General features: G+C 39.7%; 1 protein-coding gene across 1 annotated transcript in view; it reads left to right on the forward strand.

Moving 5' to 3' along the window:
* LOC309573115 (PDZ and LIM domain protein 5-like) overlaps positions 1–12747 on the forward strand; it is a 43373-nt gene that overhangs the window by 12702 nt on the left and 17924 nt on the right. Inside the window, exon 5 of the mRNA XM_082281798.1 lies at positions 1790–1953. Within this exon, the coding sequence (XP_082137924.1) occupies positions 1790–1953 (164 nt within the window). The remainder of the gene's footprint in view (positions 1–1789; positions 1954–12747) is intronic.

Below are 12747 nucleotides of genomic sequence, written 5' to 3' on the forward strand. Positions count from 1 at the left end.
GAGCCATGTGGGCCTCCATCAATCTGCTTCCTTGCCATCTTCTCCCTGGAGGGTACCTTTTCTGCTTGTCTGAAATCCATTTTTGCTTGTCCAGTAGCCTCTGCTGTAAAAGAGAGCTGCTGACTCAGCAGGACTTTCTTATTTCTGACAGACGATTTGTATTATTTATGATTTATATCTTCCAGACAAAGGCAGTAAAGAGGTGCTAGACTTGAAAAGTTATTTGACAAGCAGTAATGAGCCTCTTGGACGGAGAAGAAGGAAACTTTCTTTTTTTAGCACCAACAGTGTTAACAAGGAATTCTTACAGTTGCAGTGGGGCTCTGGCCTGGAATGGATTTGATGGGTTACATGTCAAATACATTCAGCAGTACAGAAGGATGTTTCTGTAACAATGAAGTTGCAGATGTACACTTTTTTCATTGTGGAAGCCAATCCTAAACTACCTTGTCATCTTCAACCACTGAGCTGCTGCTTCACATCAGAGGTTACTTTCCTATCCTTTTTCTTTCAGTCTGCAGTAGCACTTTTATGCCCTGTATCTCCACTGCCTCAAAATCTGCCTGTAACAAGGACTGGGATCATGAGTTTCAGAGGAATCTAATGTTGTACCTTCAATGCCTCCATTTGAGCTATACAAATGTCTTTAAATATCTTTTCATTTGAAGATAATGGAATGCAAGGTCTCACTTTGTGCTTCACTGGGCTTGTGCACACTGCATACAGCAAATCCACCAGTGCCGGTTCAGCGCAGCTACTGCTCTTACAAAAACTCTACAATTGCCATAGCTGTTACTCATTAAACTGAGCATTCAGATTTATTCTCTTAACTGTAAATATTTTTTTTTATCCCTTACCTGGAAGAAGATTCTAAATGCATGAATTATTTATCCTGTAAATCTAGAGGTGAAAAAAAAATCAAGGTTGTGAACCTGTGTTTTGGCCTCACGGTGTGTTCAAGTTGTTGCGTGTCCTATGGGCAAGGCAATACTGTGCATGTGCAACACTTGTAAAGTAAAAATAGCTCATGGATTTTTACTTCACGAACTTGGCACAATCTGCAATTCTGGGAATGACCCTGGTGAAATATGCATGGAGCACATGTGCTATAAATTTGTTTTTCCTCAATACAAGGCTTCTAGTGTGTTACTGATGGGTTTCCAAATTGTGCAAAATATGTTTTTGGAATGGTATTTCACATATGTATTTGGCTGTATTTCACAATGTTGTTAATTTCCTGGTTTTGGTGTCCTTTTGTTTTGCAAATGACCCTCATTAGTAGTTGCTCCTCTACTTTCAATATTTTAAATAAAAATACTTATTTTCAGCTTCCCAAACACAAGTAAGAAATGAAAAATTTTCTTGCTAGCAGTGTAATTAGTGGCTACTTTCATTCCATGTGAATTGTGATTAAGTTCAGTTTTCATCATGCATGTTTTTAAAGAGCCTAAAAGAGTTCTGCCAACCCTTAAAATGTAAAAGCAGCTGTAAACTGCTCTAAAGAGGCAATATAAAATATTGTGCATGTTGCTTAATGACTAAAGTCTTTTAAAATGAAAATTGTGAAGGGGTTTAGTTGATTATATTGAATTTGGCAGACCTTACTCAAGTGTCCAGTTCTTAAAAAGCAGCATCAGGGTGTAACTACCACAGCATTGTTGGTGATGACAGACCAGTGGGTACTGCTTTGTTGCACTGGGGTGAGGGAATGTCACTCCACATCTCCATTTCACAAGTTCTCCTGTTCTAGCAAGAGGCATTTGTTTACTCTTCCCTTGTTTCTGAACAGTGATTCCCTGGAAGCTGCCCAGCCTGCCCCGGTGAGGAGCGTCCCTGCCTGCCAGGACAACGTGGATGTGAGACCTGCTCCTGCCAGCACCGCACCTGCCGCAGTCCTCAAGCCAGCAGCACCCCTGGGTTCTGCCAAGGGCTGGCAGCCTCCAAACCAAGCAGGTAACTTCCAGAGAGGCTTTTTCTTGTTCACCTAAAGACCTCTAGATGGCTCAGGAAAACAGACTTCACCATGGGTGTAAAAACAACAGGCTTCAAATGACTGTTTGTGGGTTTTGAGTACAGGCCAGTTTGCTTGGAAAAGAGGAGAAGAAAAACCAATTTAGCCATTTTAATAAACCCTAGCCCTTTATAAGTAGCCTCATAGATGTAATTGGTTTCACAAACAAGCAAAATCAGATGCCTCACACATCTAGTAAAAGCATTTATACCAATCAATTATACATATGCACGTCACAGTTTCAGCTTGGTTTCAGCTTCCCATGTGACTGTAGACTCAAGCACATTCCATGCTATTTCAGGTAGGAATATTAAAACATGTTGATATTATCAATAGACATGTGTTTTCCAAGTGATCTTTTCAAAAGTACTAGTTAATTAAAAAAAAAAGGATAAAAAAGGCTGAGGCATTAGAGTGTTTATGTATTTAACATCTGTAGGTTTTATTTGAGCAGGGTGCCAGATTATTGCGTAGGTTTGTGTTACAGAGATTTGTGTAAAAGTTCTTGCAAGGACAATTCACATAGCTACTACCTTTGAATGTACTTTGGTGATTTCTACCCCTTTGAACCCACGCCAGAATGTCTTCTATCTGGAAAGCATGCTGTTTTCTTTATGAGCACTCCTATGTTATTACATAATACAGATATGTTTATATGTGTAACTGTGTACTTATGTTTTTATAGTATTACGTGCAGTAGTTACTTGGGGTAATCTTTTAAGCTGAATCAGTCTTTGGTGCTGAATTAAGCTTGTGTAGTAATTTCAAAGGATCAGGGAAATCTGTATCATAATTAAGCTTTAACCTCAGATTTTTCTTGCTAATATGAGATGATTCTGTTTCTGACAGGATCATGTATGCTAAATAGCTCTATTTGTTTATTTGTTTTTGTTCTATGTTAAGGGTTTTCCCTTTTTAGAAGTATCTCCAGTCCCAAAATGGAACTGTAGAGGACCGGGCATAAAAATAAAAAACATATGGTGTTAATGCTGCGTGTTTTATAATGGCTTTGGCACTTCTGGTTAAATGACTGCTGTGGTTGGTAAGAAGCCGATGTATTTTGGTTGAGATGTGCACTTCTGTAGGAAGCCTCAAGATGGCAATGCACTGTCATTGCTGTACTTCCCTGGCAAATAGTGAGTCTACTATTGAGGGCAAGGTAAAGACTTTTTAAAATTTCAATCAGTTTAATTCTAGCATTGCTTCACTTCTTTGAGTTAGCTGGCATTAGACAGGGAAAAACCACCAAAGTGAACAGTAACAACAGAAGCCCCAACTCTTTTTAAAGTTACATTTTTGGTAGCGTGTGTGCTTAAGGCAAATTTTCGTGGGAATGTGATAATCCTTCATTTTTCTAAGTGACTGATTTTGCTTCATGTTTGATATAACTTTCTGTCTCGCCAAGTGATTAATTATTTCTCTTTGCATAGAACCCACCCATCAGTTTGGGGTTTCTGTAGTACCACACTCATTTTTAGTATGTTGGTAGGGGTTTCACTCCTAAATCCTACTACTGTACTCTAGTATTAATAGGAGTCAAATGTTTGAAATAGCCTTTTTTTTTAAAGATGTTCATGAAGGAGAAAGATTTAAAGAGATTGATTAAGCTACACTTGATTCTGTAGTACTCTGAAAATCTATGCCCATGCTCTTGCATAATGTGGAAATATCTTTTGTTTTTTTTACATCAGAAATACCAAGTAGGCAGGTGAGAGGGAAAGCCAGATGGAGAATTCTGGTTGTTATGTTCCAGAATAGCTTAAAGAAAGCTTGAAATGTTCATACTGGTAGAGAAGCTGGTGGAAAGAAATGGTCATGAGGATGTCAGCTTTGTGCTGTCTTGATGTAGGGTTCTGAGATGCACTGTTTAAGTTCCAAAGAAGGAAAGCCGTTCTCTGTCCCCAAAAATATTGGGGCAACCAGAAATAAAAGCTGTAGGAGAAGGAGGCATTGAAGTCTCAGAGTTCCCTAAAATTGGAGAATGCAGGGAAGATAATGCAGCAGTATGAATGGCAACTGGCTGGGAATTAACAGGGTGGGAGAAGGTACAATGTCCCAGATGCCAGAGGAGCTTCAGTTATCATTTGCATCTTAACAACATGAGGAGACACCCACTGCCATGCGAAGCCAGTCTGTGCTTGTCTCTTGTAGGTGGACAGCAGTCTGACAGGTAAAACGCTTTCGATAATTGAATATTTTGATAAAATAAGTCAGATATTGAAGAAAAACAAAGACTACAAGTGTTTCAGAGAATTCTTGGACTTCAGTTCTGCTGTTTGTTTGCAGTCTGTGAGCATAAAGTGTTCCTTAAAGTAAAATTGCCGGTGGTCCCCAGGCCAAACAAAATTTGGCTTCATAGGCTGTAGGCCTGATGAAGTTTTAGACAAAAAGATGCCTTTGATTTCATAGCTGAAGTCTACCTTAGGAAATAATTAGAAGGAAGATACAGTCTTATTTAAATGTATACCAGTATGCTATTAATAGCAGAAATGTATTGGGAGCACAGTTTTGTAGCTTTGATACCATTCACCCTTCTAATGAATATTGTATATAACACCAAGTTGTTTCCAAAGCAAAACAGGCGTGTCATAGGATTTTGTTTGTGCCTGGGGAAGCTGTAAGATGCTGATTGATGGTGTGACATGAAGATTACCAGTGATTTTATTAAGCTATCTGACTATGGAGGTATGTCATTTGGGTAGACAGCATCTTTTCAGTTATTAGCTGGAATCTCTCTCTCCGATGAGCCACCCAGAGACTGGTTTTTTTTTAACAGAAGTATTATGGCTTTTTTTTGCCTTTGGTTTGGGGTGATCTGTTGATTTAATTTTTTTTTCTGAGATTGTGCAGAGATGCTTGAAGGTGCCAGAGGGATTTTGTTGTAAGTGAGGTGTGAGCTGTTTCGTGACCTGGCAAGAAGATGGTCTAAAATTGAATGGATGAAATAGAACCTGGATATGCGTCAGGGATTGGGTTTCTCCCTAAAACAGTCAGTCATGATCTGAGTGGTCTCACAATGATAACACCTTTGGGCCTGAATTATCCTCATTGGCTGTGTGGGCCATTCTTGGAGTACCTATGCTATGCTAGCTATATGCTAGCTGCCCTGCATGAAGGTGACAGAGGTTTTGTTCCTCCTTGGAATAAAATCGTGATATTACAGGATTCCTCAGTTGTTTGGTAGAGGAAATGAGGGGTGGCTGCCTCACGCTTTCTTATAAGGCATGGGTAAGAAGCTCAGTAGGCTTCAATTTTTTTCTTTGTCGAAACAAGTAAGAGCACACTGTTATTGTGTGTTATGTGCACAGACTGGAATTTATAATAGTTAGCACTTCATTTTTGTTGAGCTGTGAAGCTCTACTCACCCACCAGAGGCAGAAGCTTTTTACAAGATTATGTTAAATTAAAAAAATTAAATAACCCAGAGCTCCCTAGCTTCATTGCAGTGAGCTATTTGATAACTAACCATTACTCTACACTTAGGTAGCATTGCTCACCCCCAAGGACCCCCAAAGCATTTTCTAGTCCTGGGCAAGGACATGGTGCATGCACAGGAATGGCTTTCGCTCGCCACCACCATGCAGCCACCTTGTGGGTTCGAGATGGCAGCTGCTTGTCAGCATGCTGTAACATTCCACGGCGACTTGAAAGGAAGTGAATAGCACCGTGGCAAATTGAAACTGCCAGGACCATTTCAGAAGGTATAATTGCCCAGTAAGCACAGCTACACCAACCGGAGTTAGTCCAGGAGAGGAGCTGTTCTTGTGGAAAGTGTAGCAGGCTCTGTGATGGTCAGAAACGGTCAGGACTTCCAGTGTTACATTTCTCACATGAAATTGCCTTCTCTTTCCCAGCATCTGCCTAACACTTGCTGGGGGGTGAGCTGCCGGTGCAGTGGGGACCATAGGGGCTGTGTGCCAGGCACAGCACTGCCAGTACCACACCCTGCCTTCCAGTACAGGAGCTGGGCAGGCAGCATCCTGCTTTGCTTGCTGGGGTCCCGTGGGATGGCAGGGGGCCTGTGGGAAGCTGTTACAGCTGGTGGCTGTTACAGCTTTCTGGTGGCCAGAAAGGCTGGTTTGCTTCTTGGAAAGGAGGGTTTCGTTGCAGTTGACGCCCTTTGTTCCTCTTAGGCTTTGCAGCTGAGTTAGAAGAATGGGATGGGGAAGGTTTGTAGTAGAAGCGTTCAAAGCTTGTGTTTTAAGTGACCCTTTACTCAGATGTGCCAGTTTCCTTATTCCCAGGGTCTCTCTCAGCCTGGTATCACTGGGATATATAATCCCCTTCCAGGGGAGCTGCTAGGGAATGTCAGCATATTCTGCAATATGCACAACTGTCAGTTGCCTAATCCTGAGCGAGCACATGTGTTAAGCACATGCTCCCTTCAGCTGAGGGAACACACTTGGAAACTGACTGCCAGCACATAAAAAGTGCTTCCCCAGACAAGTTTGTTTTAAAACTTCTGCTATTTCCTTGAAGTTGTTTTCTTGAAGTGTACTTGGTAGCCTTGCATTTACCTCCTCTGGAGTTATCCTTAGCTTTCTTGCTGCATTTTCTTTTTTATATCCCATTCCTGCAATAATTTTAGAATTTTAAGAGCAGAAGAAAATGCAAGCCTGCTCCTAGGCATGACTTGACATCCTGCTCTACTGGCAGTTTGAGTCTTTGTTTCCTTCCTTGCTACTTATTCTGCTACTTATTTATGTGGAGAAAATGGGATTAAAATGTAGACTGTATCAAACTGTGGAGTTTGGCCATCAGGGCAAACAGTATGGAGCTGTGGAGAGGGAGGAAGGCACCGAGATACAATGCGCTATCACAAAATGCTTGTACTGCCAGTAAGTCCTTAAGGAATTGAGTACCATAAAGGGATGGACTGCAGCACTTTTCATCCTTGTCACCTTTGCTTTTCTGTGTTTTGTTTGTAATTGGTCCAGCCCATATATCAATTTTGTTGATCTTACAGGCTGCCCTGGCTGGGTAAGTTCAGTTAATAGCTTTGGGAATATTTCTGCATGGAAAAAGCAACCAAACTATTGTGTCATTATTACTGTGTTCATAAAGTTCTGCAGGTTTTTTTTTTTAGGGTTTTCTCATACTAATATGTTTCCTTTGTAGAACAGGAATTTAATGGCAGGACTAATTATAGGAGTTGAAGAAGCTACTTGCCCATTGAGGACCATGGTCTGAATATGCAGAAAAAACTGGCTTAACATTGCTAGTCATCAAGACAAATTCTTTTATTGTTGGTAAGGCCTCTGTTAAAAGTAGGTCTCAAAATATAAACAGTTCCACTATTTTTCACTGAAAAAGATTGTTAGAGATTGCTGCTCCATGATGTAGTCACCATTCATGAAAGCAGAAAGCCTTGTCTGTAAAAGTGTTATGATTGACAGGTCAAAACACAGAAGCTTTCTGATCCTGGTCTATGGACTATGGTAATTAATTTTTCATCTAATGTAAATTATTATATCATCATTTGACAGCAAACCACAAGAGTTTGTTCTTACAAGTTAATTAATGTGAAGTCACTTAGCCAAGTAAAACCCATTGTGAAACCAGAGTAATTTATAAATGTTAACCTTAACTTGATGGCAGTATGAAATTGTAACTCCTGTAGAGTTGCTGAAAAAATGAGTGTGTTCCTAAAACTTGAACGTTTATCTTTAAGAAGGGGCAGATCATAGTAATGATGCAGAAATGTACCACTTGCTTTTTAGAGACAGAATGGACTGGTGTACCTCACTACAGGATCTGGTGAATAGGAACTCAGCTTTTCTGTTACAAACGTGGTGTTAAACAATTTTCCTGTGTTTTGGTTTCACCAAATTCACGTGCAATTGCACCAAGCTGCGCACTGAATTGTTCGCGCTAGTTGGACAGATGCATGTTTCTTTCTGTGTTCATTTAAACAGAGATGCAGAGATTTTTTTTGGCTCTATGGTTATTTCACACACATCAAGTAAGAACATTCACTGACTTCCAAAATCAGGTGGTCATTGTCTTTGATTTGTTAAAAATCAACTTCTTGTCACAGACTGACTTGCCAGATCAGTTCCTCTTCATTAGCTAGCACCAGCTCAGAGCAGTGATGCGTCCTGTTCAGATGCACACGTGTAGGACATCCAAGAATTATGCCTAATATTTGTTCAGCAAATGAAAAGCCAGTATTCTTCTGGTAAATTCTTACTTTGAATTCAGTGTTAAACATCAGCGTCATGAAAGTGGCAGACAATCAAAATGAGACTGGACAGATGTGCTCTCTGCAGGCATAGTCAAGCTGTCGAGAATAGGAGCTAAAAGGAGGCAAAATCTTATCTGCAGAAAGCTACCGAATGGGTTTCTGTACTCACACTGCAGAGAAATGGAACACTGTAGTACAGGACTTGGTTTTCTCTTTCTTCTGGAGTCGTGTTTTCGATAAAAGCAGCGCCAGTTGTGCCAAATTTGTAACGGTGTGTGATGTTACAAATCAGAAGGAGACAGGCTGAGTGAGCCAAAACCACCATACTCATTTTAATTAAGATGCTTTACAGCTAATTTACCCGGAGCCTTTCCAGTTGAAAGGCTGGTTACTAACGCAGGAACTATTCCCTCTAGTTGCAGGGGCTGTTGAAATGGGGCCAAGGTGGCACCTGTTTTGATTTTCCATGGGTGCATACCAGCTTTCACCCGGCATTTAAAGACATGATAATGGTTTAATCCGTCCTGTTCTGCCTTTAATCAGCAAAAGGAGTTTAGCTCTGACTGTATTTCCAAGACTTCATAAGAAACAAAAGAAGCAACTACAGAATATGGGGGTTGAGCTTTGTATTTGGTGGTGGGGGGAGGGAGGGAGTATTTTGAGGTTTTGTTTTGTTTTTTCTCACCTTATACTTGTCCTGTAGCATTCTGCACTGAACTTGTGTGATTTCGTGCAGGCCTGGGAGTGGATGGGGTGTTACATACAGCCAGTGCAGTGAGCTGACAGCAGAGCTTTTCAGACACGTTGCTTCATCCGGCCATCTGTTTGCTTTTGAGGGAAGGAACAGGAAGATTTCTTATACTACAAATATATTAAGAAAAGTCAGAAAATTGGACGTATGAAGCTTTGTATTTTCCATTTATAATACAGTAGTTTGATTGCAGGGTATAAATCACTGAGTTAGAACACTTTAAAATGAAGTTCTGGCACTCCCACCACTTCAAGTAGCATTGTTATTTATAGATATTACATGAAGGCTGATGTTATGTTTAAGTGAGCGTTAAACAGTTCAGGCTGTTGTATTGTTGCTACGCACCAGAGAACCTCTGTCAAAGTGACTTTGGCACCACTGCGTATCCACCTTTCTCCCTTTGTCTTCCAAACCTTTCAGCAGTGTTTGCAGTTATCCATGTGCTCAGCGATGGAACAACCTATTGTTAGACTAACAAGGGCAGAGTCACACTGGGATTTTTCAAAAAGAAAAAAAAAAGGTAGTTCTTTACCCTGCCTGAAAGATTGTTAAATATTAAACTAGCCATACCAAGGAGTTTTAGTGAAAGCAAACACCGTGGGTTTGCTAAACTTAAACCTAATAACGTAGAAAGTTAATAGTCAGGTACAGAGTGTTGTAGGTTTTAGAAAAAAAACCAGCAGTGACAATACATCAGTGCAGATCAACAGTGCTTTAGAATGTTTCATTAAAAAGAGTGAAGTGAAGCCTACAAAACTCCAAAATTTGGCCACAGACAGCTTCTCATGACTTGCAGAGTACCCAAACCTCTCTGGTACTCAGGTCAGAATAGTTCCTATTGGAGTGTATAATTCTTATAAATAATTTCTTTTATTAATTAATTGTATTTATTTATTTTAGTTTTAAATCTTCAGACCACCACAAAAGTTGCTGCGCTTTGTCCCATTTCGAGCAACAAAGGTGCAACAGGAAAATGTGGGGTGAGATTGCGTTGTCAAAAAGCTGATTTCCTTTCCCATTCCCAATCGGTCACCATTTGCAATTAAAAATGTGCCTGCATCTCGACAGATCTTGGGTACTGGGGCATCTGTCTCCCCAGCACTCCTTGAGAACAAAGCTGCTGATCATGTATGTAAAATATAAAAAGGAAAGTATAAAGCACAGACTACAGGAGAGCTCAGACCAGTTGCCAAGTGTTGAGAGGCCTTCACTTAGATTGGGTGTAAAGATTTGTACCTCCTTTGGCACTCCTCATGTGCCCTGGTAAGATCTTCTCATTGCAAGGAAAAAAACACCTACATCAATTTTCTGGGCCTGGTGTTTTTAAATCAAGTGGTTGTGTTTCAAGCTGAAAGATTTCCAAGGGAATAGAGAAAAGAAAGGAGGGGAAGAGAATACATGAACTCAGGATATCCCCTTCCTCTCTGCAGTAAAAATATCTTGTCCACCGGAGTGTTAAACTTGCTGTTTAAATAGAAGGAATAGATGGGAAATATCAGTGTTCTATCTAAACAAGAAAACAGACCTAATATTTGAAATTCTCTAGCTATAAGTGGAGGAATATTGTTGGGGAAAGTACAGAGAATTCATATAGATTTAAGTGGGGAATTAATAGTGGGGTTTTTCAAAATCAAAAGCAAACTAACTAAACAAAAATGTCACCACCAACAAAAAAATTCTGTGGGCTGCAGTGTAAGTAATGAACCTTTGGTGAAAGTACTGAAGTGTTAAAGGTGTGTTTGTGGACTGTGGAAAGGCAGAAGTGGCCAATAAAAGCTATCCTCCTGCTGGTGTTCAGAAGGGAATGAGGAAGATAAAAGGCTAAGGGAAATCAAGCAGTGAGGAAGGGAGAGTGATCTATGGTGAAAAACAAAATAAATCTAGAGAACTGTAGGAGGTTTACAAAGAAGCCAGTATATCAAATAAGGTATTTGATACAGATATGGGTATAGATCTTACAGTACCTTACTGGTGTATTTTCTTCAGTAAGAGTATGGATCTGAAGGCAGTGGAAACAGACTGACTCCTCTTCTTTAGGAAGAAAGATCTGAGCTGAAAGAAGCTTGAGTCCACTTCAGAACAGGAGTAGAGGGAAATGAGACTAACAAAGTCTTCATGTGATTACTAGCAAAGAGAAAGAGAATCCTTGAGAGAATGCTGTAGGCACAAATCGTGAGCATGGGCAGGGAGCTTCCTCAACATTAAATGCCCAGGTTAGTTTTGCTCAGGTCACAGCTCTCACTTGACACAGTATTAATTTGTGTGGTTTCTGTTGTGTTTTGCTTAAAAGCGAGTTTTTGTTATAACATGATGGACTATCTCCTTCTCTCACCTTTTAGTGCTTTAAATAACTCAGAAATGACTGATCTAACAGCTTTGTAGAGGAGGTTTACGTAGACGAATTCTGCTCCTGGCCAGTAGTAACTTTGAAGTTAGGTAGTGTTTGGAAAAGCATCATTCATAAAAACAGCAGTAATGAAAGCTGTAATGAGACCAAGCAAAAGGGAGCAATTGTGATGTTTGTACTTTTTTTTCCCCCCTTAAGCAAGCAGAAAGACTTTTTTTAACTACACAGTGCAAACGAGACACCTGATGTGTCTGAATGGGCTTTGGTATTCAGTGGATAACCCAAACAGAAATTAGCAGTACACTAAAAGCTGTGCTGCAATTTGATTTATGGCAAAAGCAGTCTTCAAACAGATTTGGGTTTAGTGTGTATTCCTCTCTTCTCGTGAAACAGGATCTGAAAATTGAAAAACCATGTGTGCTGACAGAGGAGGAAAGTGCTATTAATCAACACCACTTTTGTTCATGTCTTCAAAGCTGTTCTGCCACCTTTTTCATTTTTATCTCTTCCTTGGTTTTCAGCTTAGCAGTCATTTATAATCTGAAGCGAACTACAGTAGCAGAGTGACTTGTTCAAGATCAAGTGCTTCTATTCCTAAATTCTTTCCACTCAGGAATGTTGAATGTTTCAAGAATAAAGATGTTATTTTTTCAAGATATTGCAAATTTATTAATTATATATTAAATATAACTAATAGTCTTGTTTTTAAAAAAAAAAAGAAACAAAAAAAGCAACCCTTATGAATTGTTATACTTTTTCTACATCAGATTCAGAAAAGGATCCAAAAATGTCAGTCTTGAAATGACCTGATATGAGAAATTTTGGTAAACCAACCCCTTAAAAAAAAAAAATATATATATATATATATGAGTATATTTCTTCTTCATACAGAGAAGGAGTAAGCAAAAGCAGGTATTGAACCCGTATCATCAGGTTAATACCAAGTGTAATAATAGTACAAAAGCATTGGTGTTAAAAAGGATTTCTCTTCCAGATGTGTTGTCTTAGCCTACACGTGAGTAGAGGAGAGAGTTGCTGAAATTCATGGTATTGTTCTGATTAATTGTGTAGTGCTTGGCTATATTCTGTAAATAGCACAATATTGGCATTTTTGTTGGATTTTCTGTGGATTCTGTGTTGCTTAAGTCTGTCTTCTCTGTGAATTAGTGTGCCACTTCTCTTTCAGCAGGGAATGCATTGTTTTGCAACTTTTCTGTAGGGCAGAGGCTGATCAGCATTACATTACTGGAGATAATGAGAAACAATTCTTCATCTTTTCCCTGGAAGATGATATGAAAAATGAGAGAGGATGAGTAGCCCAAAGATTATCAGCTTCACAGACTATATTTTTTGCAAAGCTACATACCTTGACCCTGGTGTTGGAGAGCTGCAGAAGCATCATCCTGCACTGTCTGATGTCTCAGTCATTGCTTGGTTGTTTGTCTCTGAGTTCC

Source organism: Coloeus monedula (assembly GCF_965178545.1).
Source record: "Coloeus monedula genome assembly, chromosome: 5".
Taxonomy (NCBI): domain Eukaryota; kingdom Metazoa; phylum Chordata; class Aves; order Passeriformes; family Corvidae; genus Coloeus; species Coloeus monedula.